Source organism: Vanacampus margaritifer, chromosome 7, assembly GCF_051991255.1.
Source record: "Vanacampus margaritifer isolate UIUO_Vmar chromosome 7, RoL_Vmar_1.0, whole genome shotgun sequence".
Classification (NCBI taxonomy): Eukaryota; Metazoa; Chordata; class Actinopteri; order Syngnathiformes; family Syngnathidae; genus Vanacampus; species Vanacampus margaritifer.
Window position 1 is genome coordinate 14,774,957 of NC_135438.1, and position 18,826 is coordinate 14,793,782.

The following is an 18,826-nucleotide window of genomic DNA, read 5'->3' on the forward strand; positions in this document are numbered from 1 at the left end:
TAAAGATGGATATTTACATTCAGTAATCTGTAATTCAGCAATTTAATGAACAAGCGGATATCTAAGTGCTACTAGTTCATAATCCAAACTACACCAGCACTGAAAAACTGATTCCATAGTTTATTTATTTATTTTCTGCATGTTTAGTTTCACATCATTGCAAACTGCTGCTCATGTTGTTAAATTACTGACAAAACTGAACATTAAGTAAGAGTGCACTGCTATATTCCCATGACAATACTAGACTGAAATTTAATAACATTTCATCCATCCATCCATCTTCTGCCGCTTATCCGAGGCCGGGTCGCAGGGGAAGCAGCTTTAGCAGGGAAGCCCAGACTTCCCTCTTCCCAGCCACTTCAACCAGCTCCTCCAGCGGGATCCCAAGGCGTTCCCAGGCCAGCCAAGAGACATAGTCTCTCCGGCGTGTCCTGGGTCGTCCCTGGGGCCTCCCGCCGGTGGGACATGCCCGGAACACCTCTCCAGGGAGGCGTTCAGGAGGCATTAAAACCAGATGCCCGAGCCACCTCAACTGGCTCCTCTCAACGCAAAGGAGCAGCGGCTCTACTCCGAGTCCCTCCCGGATGACCGAGCTTCTCACCCTATGTCTAAGGGAGAGCCCGGACACCCTGCGGAGGAAACTCATTTCGTCCGTTTGTATCCGGGAGCTTGTTCTTACAGCTCGTGACCATAGGTGAGGGTAAGAACGTAGATCGACCGGTAAATCGAGAGCTTCGCCTTTCGACTCAGCTCCTTCTTCACCACAACAGAGTCCGCATCACTGCAAATGCTGCACCGATCCGCCTGTCGATCTCCCGCTCCATCCTGCCCTCACTCGTGAACAAGATCCCAAGATACTTGGACTCCTCCACTTGGAGCAGGGTCTCATCCCCGACCCGCAGAGTGCACGCCACCCTTTTCCGACTGAGGACCATGGTCTCGGATTTGGAGGTGCTGATTTTCATCCCAAACGCTTCACACTCGGCTGTGAACCGCTCCAGTGAGAGTTGGGGATTACAGCACCACATCATCTGCAAAAAGCAGAGATGCAATGCTGAGGCCACCAAACCGGAACCCCTCAACGCCACTGCTGCGCCTAGAAGTTTGTCCATAAAAGTTATGAACAGAATCGTTGATAAAGGGCAGCCCTGGCAGAGTCCAACCCTCACTGGAAAAAAATCTAACTTACTGCCGGCAATGCGGACCAAACTCTGACACCGGTCGTATAGAGACCTAACATTCAATAACATTCCTAAAAATTTATTATGCTATACAATTTGTTATGCTGCTGTATACAATAAACATGTTTTTACAATGATTAAATCTAAATTGTGATTACAATTCACATCCAAACACCAATACTTAGACAACAATACAATTTGATATTGTGGCATCTATATTAATCAAAGTAGCTACAATCAATATAATTCCATGTACAGTATGTCTTTCATTTCCAAAGTGGGAGCGCCACAACAGTTGTCCAGACCCAAAGTGTAGTGCTCAGGGTACGCCCGCCAGTGGATGTGGTGCTAGTCGTCACATTAGCTGCAGTCACAGGTGCAACTGTGGTGGACTGTCTCACCTGCCCCACGCACATTCCGACATTTCCCACATTGTCCAGAACAGACATCTCCACTCTGTCTGCACAGCAAGAGGCCTGATAGGAGACTACAGTGATGTTCTCGCCCTCTGGGCCGACCACTTTGGTCGTGTTTAGGGTGCCGTTTCCTTCACGGATGGTGATGCTGTCAATACCCGTCCCATTGACACCGTCGGTCACATTAGCCACAAATTCCCACTGGGAGGAGTCACAGAATGATGAAGATGAACAGTTGGTGGTCGTTCTGACCTCCTGGCACACCGGTCTGTTAACATCAGTCACCTGGAGACAGACAGTGGAGTAGTTATAGAGTAATATGTAGGACATATATAATAATGGGGGGGGGGGGGGGAGTTACATTATGGTCTTGGCCTTTAAGTGGCCATTATAATCAAACAACATATATGAGATATTCAAAAGAACTCCATGGAACATATCAACATCAATCAGGATCCTAAACCACCTTCAGTATTTTTCTCTTACCTCAGCAGCAATTGAAAATCTAAGGACAACATAGTTGATATCAGTCGCAGCTGCGTCTTCTGCTTCAATCGTAAGTGTGACGTCGGTTCCCGATGCCGCATTGTCAGGAGCGGTCAGGGTCACGGTGCCATTGGCTTTCCCTCCGCTGTCTGTTTCTATGGTGACAGAACTGGGCGAGGTGGAGTTAAAGCTGCGGTCGTTGGTAGCACGCACCGTGAATGTCCCACTTGCGGTCTCGTTAACGACTCCATTGCTTGTTGCGGCGACAGTGAAAGGGATGGATACAGTGGAGCCTGGTTCTATGCTGGTACTGTTGGCTTGAGCCTAAAAAGGGGACAGCCATTTAAAGTGTGTTCACAAAATCAGTTAAATTAAGTCCGCTGTGATTTATCTAATAGTTGGGCCTAGGGGTGCAGCGGTTTCAGATTTTGATGTATGATTATAGTCTGAGAAAAAAACACGGTTTTACGGGTTATTCTTGTAGACATAAAAAAAAAAAAAATCACATTCGCATTCTTTGAAATGTTTTATTTTTAACAACAATAAAAAAACAGAAAATCAATTTTTAAAAAGTTGCTGCTTTTAAAAACAAATAGACACATAGCAGATTAGACATAGACTGCTTGTAGGCTTTTTCTTCCCATTTCTTTTCTTTCCATTTCAACCTTACATACAGGTGAAATGTTCGTCCACAACCTTTAAACTGGCGAGTTGTGCAGTTTACCGCTACACATGTCGGCATTTTGCAGCGAAATGCGGATGCCGAGATATGTTTCTTGGGAGTCGCAAAAAGGCGGCCCCGCGGCTTCAAACGTCTCGGCCTATGGCCGTTCCAGCGGCTCGCGGGAGCTCCCCACCCGGCAGCAGCCCGGAGCTCCTGGGTCGAAGAGGCGGCCGGCGGTCGGTCGGTGGCGACGGAACGGCGGCACGGCGAGCGGTGTGCCGGTGGTTCCCGGTGTCGACGGCGACTCGGTCCGAGAGGCCCGACCGTCGCCCCCCGCGGGCCTCTGCCTCTATCGCCGGCGCAGATGCCTTGTTTTGTCCTCCCCTTACTCCACGTCCCCTCACCTTGGTCCAGGCTGGACCGCAGCTGGCCGCCTCGGAACCCTACTCACTAGCCGTCAGGTACGCAACTCTCCCCAGGCGACGTTCAAAGCTGAGCCCTGTGTTGTTGTGCGGCGCTAAACGGGCTGTGTGGAAACAGAAGAGCTATGAACTATGCCGCATGGCTCATGACGTTTAAAAACCATGGTTAATCGTAAAACCGGTTAATTGCTGCACCCCTTGTTGGGCCTTTAGGTTGAGTACAAATGCTGTTATCCAAACCCTGGTATGTACTAAAGAAGTGGACGCGTACGAGGTGGACTCACTTACGCTTGAACAGTTCAGCTTCATGAACACTGAATAGGTTTCAAAATGGTTGTGGGTATTGGAGATCGTAAGAGAGAGACGCTGTGAAAAATGACTACATCATGGTTAGTCGTTGGAGACAAAGTAATTTCTGACCCCTTGAAGACAAGTGTCAATGGCTGGAAGAAGCCCATGGTTTGAAACTTTAGCCACCTTGCCTGTTAGCCGATATTGCTGAATGTGTGCACATTACCGGGAGTTGGATCGAGGGCACAAAACCAGGATGCGATCAAGAGACGGGTAGGATCTTTCTTTACTAAAAAGGTCAATTGGGGCTAGAAGCAGGTTCTTAAATGACCGCCACTCCATTAATTTCGTACACTTACATCCGCTAGCAAGTCTCTCGGTTTCAGGATATTGACAAAATAAATGTGTTCAAGAAATTTTCCATTTTAGCCTCTTTTACATTTCGGTCTTCTCGTACCATTTAAACAATACTTGCAAGCTTTAAGGTGTGCAGTTATGCAAACACTTTCAGTACTCCATCCGCCGCCATTCAAATGGTGGCTTTGTTTGGTAACAAATTTTTTTAAACTTGATTTTCACGCATGCACAAACGTAATGCACACTTTGCTTTTAGGTTTGGTTCCGTTTCACAACACAAAGTCCAAGAAAACAATGGGAATAGAAGTGGCGTTAAGGGAACAGTCAGTGATCCCTAGCGCCATCTAGTGGTGAACTAATAATACATTCGTTAAAAAAAACCAAAAAACAAACAGATTGTTTATGTCAACAGTATGCAAAAAAAGATGTTGTATCGCATAAACGTATTATTTTTTTTAAATATAATTGTAGGTCTTGTAATCACTAATTATATTACATGGCTGTAGTTTCAATTTACTAGAGGTGCCATGTTTCGCCGCTATCTTCCTGCCACGGATGCCCAAAGGACAACTTTGCGAATGTAGTTAGCCCGGGCGGTGCTTGCATCGAGTGTCGGACTCAAAGGGTCAACCGCCGCTTACCTTCTACAGCTGGGGCCAGCAGGTGGTCGTCACTGACTCTCATGATTCGGACTTCATTCGCTTGTCACCTGCTTTTTTTTAAACTATCTCATCCTGCTAGCCTCTCCTGTTAGCCACTCCAGTCTATAGCTCCGACTAACTCCTACTAGCTTGCTCGGTCTATCGGCGTCGCTCGCAGAGCTTCACGACGGCTGCCAAGTCGTCGTTGCTCGCTGAGATGCTCGTTTACTCACACAAAATGAGAATTGGTAGTAGGCTTGCTAAATGTGGTTTCTCTGAGCCACTATAGTGTGTGTGCTCCTAATGCCATTCTTTGACCACTAGATGGCGCTAAGGACTGCATACTGGGGCTTTGACAAAACAAATGCTGTTATTAAAACTATGATGAGCCTTGAGGAAAAGATGAAAGCCTGTCTTTCGTTGATAGAGAACGGAAGGTGGTTGAGCTCACAGTCACAGAAATGCTGGATGTCTTAATCTGAGTGGAGGCCTGCCTCTGGAACCCGCTTGGAGTTGATCTTGATGATGAACTGCTCTCTTCTCCTTTCAACAGAACCAGAAAATCACCCGCTGGAATGTCATTAAATGTCACCAGGAAGTTAGAATCTCTGATTGACTGTGGAGAAAAGGACACGGCCAATGTTATAAAAGTAGAGCAAATATGTACCTGAAATAATTATTGAATTCTGTATCAAACAAAGTAGTGGAGATAGGGGCAGAACTTTCATTCAACATTCAGTGACAGGTTTTCAGGAATATTAGGTATTAAGATTTAAAATATGGTGCATATTTGCTCAAGAAGGTTATCCAACGTGCCTGCGAGGTCCCGGTGACCTCCGTTGGACCTGAGCTGTCATACAACGTGACCTCTGGAATCCTTACACTGTCACTCCCTGCCACTGTGACCAAGAAGGTGGCATTACCACCTGGAAGTTTGCAAAACAAAGACACTTATTTTTACAATTCACGAGACATGAACAAATTGGGGACATAAATGAGTGATGGATATTTGACCTGAAAGAGGACGTCCCTCCTTGAGAAAGAAGTCACCATGGACTCCTTCATTAGCTTCCACAAGATTGAAGATGAAGTTCTTTGAACTTTGACCTAGTGTCAACATTTACAATGCTCAAAACATTTATAAAAGAGCATTTACCTGCATTTTAAAGATATATTATACTGTACTACTGACCTGCGACCTTAACTGAGTAAGGGTCATTGGAGTCTACACTGATTTCCCACAGTCCTGTTTCACTGTCATTGTTGAGGGTCAGTCGGCGCAGGTTACCTGCCAAGCTCAAAGATGCTAGAGGGCCACTAGACTCACTGGAGTCCTGAGATACACCTGCAAGGAAAGTAAAATGATGTTCAACATGTATAAACCATTTTTTTTAAATGGCTAGTACTTGGTATAAAGAAAAATACTAGACAAAAGATAATACCTGTGGAGCTGGTGAGATTGAAGGCGAGAGCGGATGTTCCTGTGATGTAGATAATAATGTTTCGTATTGAGCTATCCAAAGTAAATGTGAAATTATCAGGCTTTCCGGGGTTCATCACAACTTGAAAGATTGTTACCTGAAAAAGACAGTATGCAAGGTTTTTAAACATCTGTACAGTTTTTACCTGTATTCCTTCTCTGGTTTTTGCTTACCACAGCACTGGAGGAGGAATCTTCTATAACACTTGTAGCCAGAGCAAGATCTGACTTCCTGACCTCAATAGCCTGACCTCCAGAGGCCCGGGCAAGGTCACGGTACAGTTGAGCGTCAGCTTGATTCAGTGCTCTTTTGCGTCGAGTGCTCAAGACATCCGTCAGCATGAAAGTTACCTGAAAATTCAAGAGAGCAATTGAAAAACAAAACAAAACAATGTGACAATAATTTGATGGACGTGAATTAGTCATGGGCAGTAATGTAACTCAAACCTTGTTGTGTTTTGATATTTGGAGATGTAAGTGACTTACCTCAGACTTGGTGCTCTCTATAAGGGCAGTGATGGTGCTTTTCAAGTCAGCATCTTTTGCTGGCGCATCAGTGAAGACAAATATCTCAGATGAGGGTGGAGCAGCAGTAAGGGCAAGCTGTCAGCCAACATCACAATAGTCAAAATGTATCCACTGACTTGAATGAAAGTTTAATTGTGAATCAATGTCTGTAAATTCTATTAGTCTAATCCACATTAGTGTCTAAGAGTTGACTTTGCTGCAAACACCTGCAATCCAGATAAGCACATCTCAGGGATGTCTCCACCTCCACTGGCAGACAGCCCATTGATGCTTTCTTTGAATTTGTCTGCATCAGTTGTCAGTAAAAGAGGTCCAAATCCTGCAAATGGTAACAGAATATCATAAGCTTACAGCCTGACACTACAGGAAAGTTGGAAGCAACAACTGTGCTGAAGTCTATGATAACATTTTATTAATGCGCTGACTACCTGGATCATTGAAAGGAACCAATATGTAGGCTGAAGGCTCCTGCTGAGTTCCCCTCTTACTGTCAATGATGTTAAAGGAAACTTTTTTTGCTTCTGCTATATCATCGCTCATACTGCCTGTCGTGTCGATGACAAAACACAGTACAGAGGACTGGGAGAGGCCCATCAGTCTGCAGGAATTTCAGAGAAAAAACATATTCACTGCATGTCTTCGTCCTGACCAGTTGGACCTTGGAAACAAGAATGCTCAATTATGAACACCTTGCCAAGGTGTTCTTGTCATGTACCGTAGGAAGTTCTTGTCTCCTATTGCTGTTCGGATGTCCTCCAGAAGCTCCACAGTGGCATTCACGGCCAAATCAGCTGCTTCATGATGAAGTGAACCATGGCTGGACCCAATTTCGTCCTTATTGATGCCCCCCACTGGGTCACGTTTACTCGTTTTGTCAAAAGAACCTCCATGGCTGCATTTACCTTGGAGCAAAGAAAACATTTGGATTGTATACCATCCAAAGAATGTAGCATTCATTTGCGATGGTTGCTGATTGCAATGACACCACATGAATGAGTTTTCTGTAAATGCTGAGGTTACCAAGATGATGTTATTCCAACACATTGGAGGGACATTTATCAATGCAAAGCAAAAAGCACAACTGAGGTCACATCGTGATGTCTTCTATTCTTGCGAGATATCAAAACATTCCCAATGATTTACATTCAGTTTTACCCGAATATGTTTATTTTTGGGATCATACATCTGCTTCGCAAGAAATCCCATGATGCATTGTGTTATGTTATAAAATTGTTCGGTCCTCGAGGGCCTGAGTCCTGCATGTTTTATCCTAATCATTGAATAAGGTGTGTTGGAGGAGAGAAACCTCGAAAACATGCAGGACTCAGGCCCTCGAGGACCGGATCTTGACACATGTGGCCATATGGTCTTTCAAATCAACAAATCATTCGTACAACAAACATACAGACAATTTCTCACACAGTTACCGTCTGGCTTTTCTGATGATAAGGGGTTGAAGTAGCCAGAAGTAAGAAGCCCTTGCTGCAATACGTCCGGCAAAATGTTGTCGTCACAGTTCTCTCCTGTGCAGTTTCTACAGGTGGAAATATTTGGTCCTACAAATTGGGTCAGAAAAATCACATTGTATATAATACAGATAACCAAGGTATAAAAGACAAGGTTCTAAATTTTTTGGGGAGGAACAATGTATCTTGTTTCAGTGCTGTAAATTGGGTTTAGTGTCACGGGACAGGTCTTTATTAGAATCCAAATAATTTAAATAAAAAATAACCCCAAATGCAAATAAAATAGCATAAGAAGCTGTGCAATTTAGAAGACTGGTTGATATATGGAATAGCTATTTATTTTATTCATCATTATTTACAATATTATTGTAAAAACTGTACATACTTAAAAAATGCTTAAACAGAGAATTGTTAAACCAATTTAAGATTAAACAGAGAATTGTTCATCAACTTAATAAAATTGCTTTAAGTGGTAACACACCATTGAATTAAGTTTATCCAAAGTGTACAGTATATATTAAGTTTAATGAACTCATAGTTCATTAGTTAAACTTGATATGTTCACTTTGGATTAATTTAATTAACTTAATATATCACAACTTAATTCAATCGTGTGTTACCTCTTGAAGCAATTTTATAGTTGGCCAACAATTGTCTGTTTAATCTTAAATTGGTTCAACAATTCTTTTTGGACTTTAAGCGGATTGGGTTATTTTTTTTTACCAAAGGTTGGGTTATTTATTTTGACCTGGCAGGTTGGGTTGAAGATTGGAATTGGATTTGGCTGGGGATGAATCTTGTTACTATTTTCGATAGTTTTGTTGTGTCCTGAAGTTCAAGTAAATCTAATGTAACATTCTTAAAAATGTTGATGATCAATCAATCAATCAATCAATCAATCAATCATCATAATTTTATTTATAAAGAGCTTCTCATACAAGGATTGTAACACAAAGTGCTTTACATGTTAAAATAAGTTATGTGACACATCTCAAGCTATGTGCTGACTTTTTGACCCCCCAAGTTAGTTACGCAGGCCTCTTTGTATCAGGACCGGTTTAAAAACAAACCATACGTCAGCTCACAAGTGACGCAAATGTCATGTTAAGGTGACAGTATTCCTTTTGTGGTGTTTAACTGAAGCATACAACGCCATTTGAACAAAGCAGCAGTTGCTATGTAAAGAATGCCTTGTGAGTATAACAATAGCATCCTACCTGCCACATTCTCAATAGTTTGTTCAGGTATGATCAGGGCATCGTAAGGAGACGTGTTCCCCAACTCTACCCAGTTACTGTGACTGTAGAAGTCCTGCAAGTATACAGCATATTCATTTATACACACCATACCTAGCTCAAGGATTGCATCACACCACCAAAATTACACTCGTCCTTAAACTCACCTGCAGAGTGTGACATACACGTCCAAGAGTCCAGCGCCCTGCCATGAAGTTTTCCAGTTTCACACTGGCCTTCACAGCAGACACACCTACAGTGAGACAATGTGGAATATAAATCAGTCTAGAAAAAGGACAATCACAACCCACTTGGCTGTTTCAATAACACTTTGCTGTCCGGACAGAGGTGAGAACGGGGCACACTCTAGTTTCCCAGACATCTGTATTAGATATAAAAGACATACTGAATAGAAAGAAAAACAGCACCGTTGGATCTCTGACTCAACACGGTTTTGTATACCTTTTGTGATCAGGTCTCTCCCTTTCTGGAACGTCTCACCATCAAAATGGTGCTCGTCACTCAACACAGATACCAAATCCACATAGGCGTTACTGAAGTACATATTGGCAATGGAAGTATGGAACAAGACACTGGACACAAGTGCGGTGGAATTGTTCGAAAAAGAACATGCCTCTTGTACTCGGTCAACTGTTAGACTGTCATCGATCTGAAAATGGAAGAAAAGTTGAAAGTTCTTTTTGGAGTTTTGACAAGAGATCGTGTATAACTGAACAAGTGTGTCTCCGATCATACAGTCATATTGAAGTCTCTTCCCTCTGCTAGAGCCATGTCTCGACAGACTTCGGCGGTCTTTCGGAGAACTGCCCTTTGGGTGATGTCGCGGTGAGAAGTTGAGTTTCCATCAGATGCAAAGAGTGGTTGGAAGCTTTGCGTTAGGCGGCCTGTGAACGCCAGGACCACAGACAGCAGCAGCAACACTGACCGCTTGTTGTTCATTATGGTGATCATCGACGGTGCGGAGAAACCTAAATCGAAATGGAAATGTTCTACAAAACCAACATCCATCCTTTCGGTGTCTTATAAAACCACAACTCTTCATTTATAATTAAATCAACAGTCAATTGCAAGAACAATGTGATCGTGTATCCAAGCAATAGGAAAAATATGGAAACACTTGACATGACTTTGGTAACACTCAGAAAAAAGAAAAAAAAAGACATTAAAATGAACAGCCTCACCTTAGTAGGTTCTTGTTGACAAAGGTGTTATTCAGAAGTTGGGACTGTTTCAGTCTTCCAATGGTGCATTCCCGTTCCCAGGATCAACTCAGGTAGATTGTGTAAAAGCAGGTTCTCTGTTATCTGTGAGCTGTTGGACTGTGTGTGCGTGCGTGTGTATGTTTGACGGGGTGCACTGGTGTGTTTGAGTGTGTCCTTGGTTTGCCGTCTTCTTAAAGGCTGCTTGAATGGTTTGAGATAAAGAACTTTCCCACACCCTCAGGTGCCTTGTTGTTACATATTCCTATACATTTTTGCCAGCGTCCTAAGTGGATGCTTTGATCTTTTGTTTTCTAGTGAAGACTTGTCTGTCATATGGGCCTGGTACACACGTATGGATTTTTAGAATAATAATAGTTATTATGATGTATTTATTTATTTAAATCTGTGACAGACGTATGTCAAGACGCTTCTTTGATTGGCTTGCTGTGTTCATGTCACAGTCAATTGTGATTTCAATAGTCGGCTTTCACCTACACGCATGAAGATTTTTGGTTGTAAATATTGAGCATGTTTAATGTTTCACATTGTTAGCCCCAAACCATTTTGCATCCTATTATTGGGATAAATCCACTCTTAACGCACTTCCAACCAAAAGATAATCTTACAGACCAATTTTATAAGATTGTCGGGTGTGTGGCGTCTTTGGATGCGAAGGGACAAAATTGTCTTTATGTGTGTACCCAGTTTCATGTTTAAAGTGGATGCACACTTATGAAGGGTTTATACATTGTTTACTTTTTATTAACACTTTAAAAATAAGTTATTAAGAACTGCAAGACTGTCTCGCCCTACTCATTTAGCTAATTATGATTACAAGCTAATTATTTTATTTACACCCTATGTACTTAACCCTTTCAAGGGACAGTGGTGACTATGGACAGCTATTCAAAGGTTGCTCTCTCCAATGATTTATTATTTTTTTATTCTGATGGGGGTTATCATAATTCATGTATGAAAAGTCCTCCTTTTGCCATTTGTAAATAGAAGTATGGTGGTCAGAAATTTAACAGAACGGCATCAAAGTAGTTTGGTCTCGCCTACACTTATTGTTGATGTTATAAACCATCAATCTGAGTATGTTTATGATTAATGTTGCGATAGTTATGCAAAAACTACTTAAAACCACTGAAAGAAACTTTTGGACTCAGAGGTTGGACTCAGCCAATGTGTAATGCATTGCATTTGTTGCTAAACGTAATGATATTTTTAATTTGAACAATGTTGTCGGTTCAAGAATGCCGCATCAGGAAGTCTCAAATTTGGCCTCAGTTTTGTCAACATACTGTATTTTCCCAACATGTTTTTGCACTAAAATAGGTTGATGCCTTGACGTTTTGAAGAATGTTGTTTAAAAAGGTGTGGCTGGTGGTGTTAAAAATGAACAAGTTGGGGCCTGCCTTTTGACCTCAGCCCCTCTGTATCATTTGGTGTCGGATATCAACAATCGTTTATATACAGCTAATGTTCTTAAATGGAAGCTCAGACATGAATTGGCGGACAATATCATTCTACAGGATCTGTCGGATGAATCACTAAATCCGGCTCTGCGACATTTTTAGTGACCAAGTAACAGCCTAGTGGTATGGAGCACACACAAGTAATTGAGTAACATGCTGAAAGAACATGGTCAACAAAGTAAACAACAAATTCCCCCTTTGTGGCTTACAAAAGGAGAAACTGCAACAGAATCATTGCAAACTACTTAAACATTTGGTTGGGAAATTATGTCGAAAAAGCGTGGTTAGAGCATCTGACTAAAGTTTCAAATGTTGGGCAACGTTCCCCGAATGCCCACGATAGCTCTGCTGACGTCACATCTATGCAATTTAGTCTGGTTTAAAGCCTGTTCCGACAGTTTATGTTCAACCAAGTGTTTACACCTCATTTTTAAAAGAAAAGAAAAGTTTTTTTTTTTTAATCCATCCATCATGGAAGGATGCCATTTATGGAAAATTTACTTTTTAAGTTTAATTTACTTTTTAATTTCTTGTCGACAAATGTTTAGTAAACCAAGCAAAGCTTTTACGTGCTTCCTGTTTCCAAAAATGTGTCCATCAATGAGCTGTTTGGAATTTTGGGGGATAATTTACATCAGGGGTCACCAAACATTTTGAAGTTGAGAGCTACTCTTTTGATACTGATTAATGTAAAGGGAAACTAGTTGGATACACACGTGAAATAACGCATTTGCTCTAATTACCTTTAATAATATCATTATGTTATTAATGATTTTTCAATTGTGTGAAGACGTTGATCATGTTAATGATTTCTGACAACAATAACGAAACAAACAAAAACAAAAAACTGAAGAAAAAAAATTGCAGTGAAATGGAAACCCCCACATACACTTAGTATTACTGATTGATGGTTAACTTTTATTGATATCATTCATTTGGAATTATCGACGGCACGAATCAATAATGCAAAACAGCAAAAAAATTATAATTTTGGACTGAGGCAGCTGAGCAATTAAAGTCAAACTTGGTAGAAGTCTCTAATTTTATCTGTTTGCCATAACTATAATAACTTCTTTTATGCGTACTGTTTTTATGTATACAGTATATTCTTCTTATAAATTACACTATATGATTTTTTTCCCCAAAGTCCTTTTTTCAACGTCCAAGGGTTTGAATTGGGGCAGGTGTCTATATGTTGTTTAAGTTGTTGTAATGTCTGTTTAGTGTTAATTATTCTTTGTTGTCACTTTATATCTCACTGTTTATACTGTTTAAAAAAACAGCAAAAAAATAAATAAAAATATTGTCCATCACCAGGTCTATATGCTTGAATGGGTCCAGTTAAGTGACCGAGAGCAGTTTTGCATGTTGCCACTCTTATCTCAATGTCAGTCAAGGAATACATGTGTATTTACAGAAAAGACTTGGTGTTCAATAAAGACAAAAATGGGAATATATTGAAAGACGGACTCATTAGTTTGAATGAACTTGGTGACTTATTTGTCTGTGGGCAGGGGATGCGCTCTAAATATGCTTATGTGTTGTTGTAAAACACAAGATGTGTGCTGTGTATTACTGTACATTTATATTTCTTGATGGTGGTCGGCTGGCGGTGATGTAACACTTGCCTAAACACAGAAATTGATTTGTGTGAAAGCATCTGTGCATTTGATGGGCTGTAATTTGAGACGTTGCCACATTGTGCAACTACGAGTCAGATAATAAATAAACAAACAAATAAATAAATAAATAATGGGTGAGTGTTGTAATGGAGGCTTGTTCTGGAACCAGATATGGAAAAGTGCCTTTCGAGGTTTTCCCAACAGTCAATTAAGTTCCTAATAGAAACCGTTCTACTTGTTTATTCAAGACGGGAGTATAATATTATAGTAGCACACACCCTTGAGGAACATAATTGATACTGACATTTGCATGAACATATTTACAAAGTGATACTGACTGTAATGAATATTGCTCGTCATCATCATTTTTTATTTTATTTGCCTTTTTAAACATTTCCCCTTGGGGAATGTGTGTCTTAACCCTGTGTTTTCTCAAACCAACCAGAAACAGTTCAAAAAGGAAAGACTCTTTGAATTTCCCTCCAGCAGGGACTGGATTTCGTTTTTACAACCCACAGGAAACACATACCTCAGCGCCTACCGAGATCTAAAAGCCTGTTTAGCAAGCAAACTAGCGATAAGACTGCTTATCAGTCCCTCTATTCCCCATCTACCATTTTCATTCCCTTTTTATCTTAATTCATTAGGTTGCATGTTTTCATTTTATCATTGATTGACATTTTTTTTAAATTCCATTTCATTAATAGGTTTGGCTGTGACTGATATATGTGTGTGTTTACTAAATAAATTTGTTGTCTAGAAATTCAATTTCTGCCGAATCATGTGTTTACTGAGTGGATTAGTAATTCTCTTATTAAAGCAAAGAACTCCATGATTAACTAAAGTAGCAACGTCAGATTATGAATACTTGATAATAGAATTTTTATTGTTTATCTTTATTTTGCTCCTATAAACTAGCAAAATCAACGTGGTGCCTCCAGAGGTTGCTGAGGAAATTACAACTCCCGTCAGTACCGTCTAAATTTATCGTTCACCATTACGGCAACCCAGACATACTCACACATTTTCACTTTCTCCATTTCAAAGAAGTCCCACTTTGAGATTAATGTTCAAAAGTTTGCGTTTCCGTCTTCTTTTTCTTTTATTCATCTTTTTTTATTTATAAATGGTCTCGAGTTTGATCCAATTGATTTTTTAAACCCCTTCACAATGTATCCATAAGGTAAACCTCTCTGACGATGTCAATCAAAGATCAGCATTAATCTCCAGTACCATGTTTGTTTTCACTCTTAAATTGTTCACTTTATGAAGATAATTGACTTATTGAGCATGTCACTCACCACAAAGATCTAACAGGACCCTTAGAGACAAGCTTAATCATACAAAATACATTCTTCTTATTATTATTATCAATTAGATTTATTGTTCCAGCTTGTTTTCTTGTGTCTTTTCTTGCTCGTTAGGTCTTTTAATTCCACCTGCGCTCATTACCTTAATCCCTTGTGTCTAAAACGGAAGCAAAGCATTTTCTGGCTTAGTTCCTCAAGCAAATCTCATACACACAGAATCTTTTCCAGACTTGCGTGTGTCCAAAAGAAGATGCTGAGGACGTTTAACGGCTGTAATGTATATGCCAAGTCTGGAGTGGCGTTAATGGAAAGCGTAGAAGAAGAATCAGCGAAGAAGACGAACACTTTTTTTCTAACTTTATTGCAATCTACAGAACAAACATGGCTTTGAATGTATCAAAACAACATGAAAAAGACAAATACAGGAGAAGTGACAATGGCGGGTGATTCAAGTACAACACCGCTTGTTGAACGTGGGAATAAATGCAAAAGCATAAGCAAGTTAAGGAGGCTGCGCAAAACAACTACGACATGACAGACAGACTGACGGTTCACGCATAGTCACGCGAGAATTGGCGCATACGTCATCAATCTGCGACAATGCGTCGTCATCGAGCTGTGACCATTACGTCATCGCTGGAGGAGTATCTTGCATATGGTGTCCAGACGGACGCGTATGGGGCGCGTTTTGAAATCTTCCACTCTGGAGCCCGGTTTCAAAAGTGATCGGTTTCATGCTCCGAAACAGCGCCATCATGTGGACGAACGGCCTAAACTTGTGAGGATACATTGAAATGGCCTTAGTTTCCTGCTTTCTTTTAATCTTCATTGTTGCTTTCATGTTGGTTTGTTGTGGTTACTTATAGAGGTCTGTTTTTTATTTCCTGGCGTTTTGTTGCTTGAGTTTTATACTTAGAAATTTGCTCATTTTCTTTTTGGAGTTTTCCCCAACAGTTGCAAGTGTTTTTTCCAATATATTGTTTTGTTCAGTACATCTTTCTAACTTGCATGTGGCTCCCAACTCAACCAAACACATCAGAGACAACAAAAAGTTGATTTATTGAAGATTGAATGTTGGCCTTTTCATGACAACCGCAGCATGATAGTACGTTACTGGTTGGAAATAAGAACGGCTGTGAAGATGAGTTTTCTTTCGATAAGTCTTCACAATAATGATAGCGACCGCAATGCAAACAGTGATGACGAAAGTGACAATGACGACGCACCACAATCCTTTTGCTGGTGATGCAGATATCGGATGTAACATCTTTGTATTTGTATCGTACACACAGTCGAGGTTGCTCTCCAACTTGTAGGCGATGTTACAGTCCTCGGTGATGTCGGGGTGGACGTCAGATACTTTGAAGACTTCATATGGAGGAATCAGCACCTGATGGTTTGTTTTCAGCGCGGAGTAGTGGCTTATGTCGACACCAAAACACGTGTTTATCTGAAAACAAGTGGAGCTCCTTTTAAGGCTCCTTTTGTCAGAAGCTAACGTAAAGGAGCCAAAACGGACTTGCTTGTTGGAAATGTCCACATGCGAATGTCTTTGTGTTCGGTAGATGGCTTTCAGACATGTTACCTGGCTGTGTTTCAGGATCTGAATGGCTTCACTCAGAGAAGAATAAAGTTTTGAATCCATATAAATGGTCTCGTTTTTGCTTGCTTGATATTCACTTATTTCTGATTTATTGGTGGAATGCTTAAGCAAATGCTTTGTATACATGTATATGGCCACAGCATGCTGTTTCTCAATGTATTTGTGTCCTGGCTTCCTAGCTTTTTGTTCTGCGTCACTCCAAGCTTGACTGAAATTCGTATTGGATGCCATTGTCTTCACAACGAGCACATCAGTCAACACAATGGGTTTTGTATTGCAACCGTCCTCCCTGGAGTCGCAGGCCTGTGTAGAATTCTCAACAAAAGGAAAAGTGGCGGCTCAGCATTTATCCACTAGATGGCAGTGCAGGATTTTCTCTGAGGAATTTGATAAAATTACCTTTGCAGGAATGCACTGGTAGTGGGGCAGAAGATAAATGATGACAAACACCAGCAGGCACGTCAAGAGAAGAGATGTAATAATGACACATGCTAGGTGCCTCTGCCAACTACAACTGGAAAGGGAAAAATACTGAAGTATGAATAAAGAAAGAAATGACTTTCAAACTATACCGTATTTTTTTCTCAGCATTTTTTGTGACTGATTTCCAACACTTTAACTCACTCAGATTTTATGATTGTAATAGTATGATCCTCAAACCGATTATTTACAGTAGTCCTTTATTTGATATGGAAACATTTGCTCTATCACAACAAATCAGAGGTCGACTAGTATCCAATGATGGATTATATTCAACTTAATAGATTCCACTGTCCTTTAATTTTAATATTTATTGAGCCTACTTCTTAAAGTACCACTGAGCTAAATTCGTTCTCCACATTTGACCCATCCCCTGAGGAAGTGGTGAGCAGCAGCAGGGGCCATGCTCTGGATTGATTTTGTGATCTAACCCCCCCCCCCCCCAATTCCAACCCTTAATGCTAAGTGTCAAGCAGGTCTTTGGTATGACCCGGCCGGGGATTGAACCCACAAGCTCCCAGTCTCAGGGCAGACACTTTACCACTAGGTCACTGATCTGGTGGTTAACACCACTCGAAAGCTTGCATGGATGTCAAGCTTTTTAAGTAGAAATTATATTGGGGACACGAGAAAAGTAATAGGAAATTGACCCTAAACCAAATAAAAAGCAAATATTAAGCATTATGTTCTATACAAGGTAAACTGTTTTCCAAGATTTTCTACTTATTATTTTTATTATTTTCATTTTGTGTGGACAAGCTCCATGCACACAAGCAAAAACAATAGCAAGTCTTGCCACCTAACTTCCCAAACATAAATTTAAATCTATAAAAATATAGAGTTTTATAAAAAACTATAAAAATAATGTTTAATTTAACACATTTTATTTACTTACAAATTATTATTATTTTTTTATTCATAACCATAATGAATTTCTTTGAGAACTCCCTCATTTGAGAACAACAGGCTACATTGATTCTGTATTTGCTCCATTTTACTTATTGAACAATACGGCAAGTTTTACGACCTGCTAATATGCTTTACAAAGCTAAACAGATGCATAAAGAGAAATTGCTTGGTCTGGAAATCAAAAATAATTTTGTAAATCTTACCCCATTAAGAGACGCACTGTAGTGGTATTTTTCTTAGTTCTGAGACCTGTTTTTTAAAATGAGAAGCCAAACCGGATCAGCTGGTGCTGCCACACCCTTCACTGCAATGATGAAGTCAACGTCTCTTGCTCTGAATCAGTTCGCACAGCCAAGTTACAATTAACCATAAGAAATTAGTGTAAAGCATGTCTTTGAAAACACAACATGGTGGTGACTAAGTTGGTTTGCCACCGAAGACTTTATATTGCTAAAATGCAAAATGCAGGTAGTTAGAAATACATGTCAGGTGTGAAAGCTGACCTTCACGTATGTTACATTCAGATAAATTCTGTTTCCCGAGAGTTTGTTGCCCCCGCTTTACCTCCACATTTCTGCTTTAAAGGCATACTCTTTCCAAGGACACATCACTGAGAAAAAAAAGATTGTTTACAGTATTTAACTATTTTATTTAGTCAGTATACAAGGATGCTTGATGTGTAAAATATCTCATCTCCTTTTTATTTAGATACGACGCTGGAAAGGTCATGAAGAAACCAAGATTTCCCATAAAATATTTTTAACCCAGGATCCTGCTCAGGTCAGAACATTTTTTACTTTAGATTTTATTTCAAATGTGACAACTCAACTACATTAGTTCTTGTGGAGTGTAGCCTCATTATAATTGTTTACATTTAAAAAGTCTTACTATGATATATAAACAAAGGGAACTCCTCCTTTTCCTGGCAGATAAGGACCGAGTCCTGCCTCAAATTGTACAAATCCATCAGTAATTGATGCACCCTCTTAAAACGTTTACAATTGCCTGAAAATACCACATCTTGCAGCAAAGCA

At 40.5% G+C, this 18,826-nt stretch overlaps 2 protein-coding genes across 2 annotated transcripts; both read right to left on the reverse strand.

Annotated features, from left to right (window-relative positions):
* Window positions 1-897: 897 nt before the first annotated feature.
* LOC144055220 (von Willebrand factor A domain-containing protein 7-like) lies at window positions 898-10,127 on the reverse strand. The gene is made up of 17 exons (XM_077571020.1): window positions 9,924-10,127; window positions 9,630-9,837; window positions 9,335-9,420; window positions 9,150-9,243; window positions 7,894-8,022; window positions 7,182-7,368; window positions 6,895-7,064; window positions 6,673-6,785; window positions 6,425-6,541; window positions 6,113-6,289; window positions 5,901-6,036; window positions 5,651-5,803; window positions 5,473-5,565; window positions 5,275-5,384; window positions 4,910-5,074; window positions 2,084-2,407; window positions 898-1,882 (listed from the first exon to the last, which is right to left on the reverse strand). The coding sequence occupies exons 1-17, from the start codon at window positions 10,125-10,127 to the stop codon at window positions 1,448-1,450; spliced, it is 2,901 nt and encodes a 966-aa protein (XP_077427146.1). The 3' UTR covers window positions 898-1,447.
* Window positions 10,128-15,266: 5,139 nt separating this feature from the next.
* Window positions 15,267-18,030, reverse strand: LOC144055312 (T-cell ecto-ADP-ribosyltransferase 2-like). The gene is made up of 3 exons (XM_077571185.1): window positions 17,996-18,030; window positions 16,803-16,917; window positions 15,267-16,718 (listed from the first exon to the last, which is right to left on the reverse strand). Exons 1-3 carry the CDS (start codon window positions 17,998-18,000, stop codon window positions 15,858-15,860), a joined length of 981 nt encoding a protein of 326 aa, XP_077427311.1. The 5' UTR covers window positions 18,001-18,030; the 3' UTR covers window positions 15,267-15,857.
* Between the last annotated feature and the right edge of the window lie 796 nt (window positions 18,031-18,826).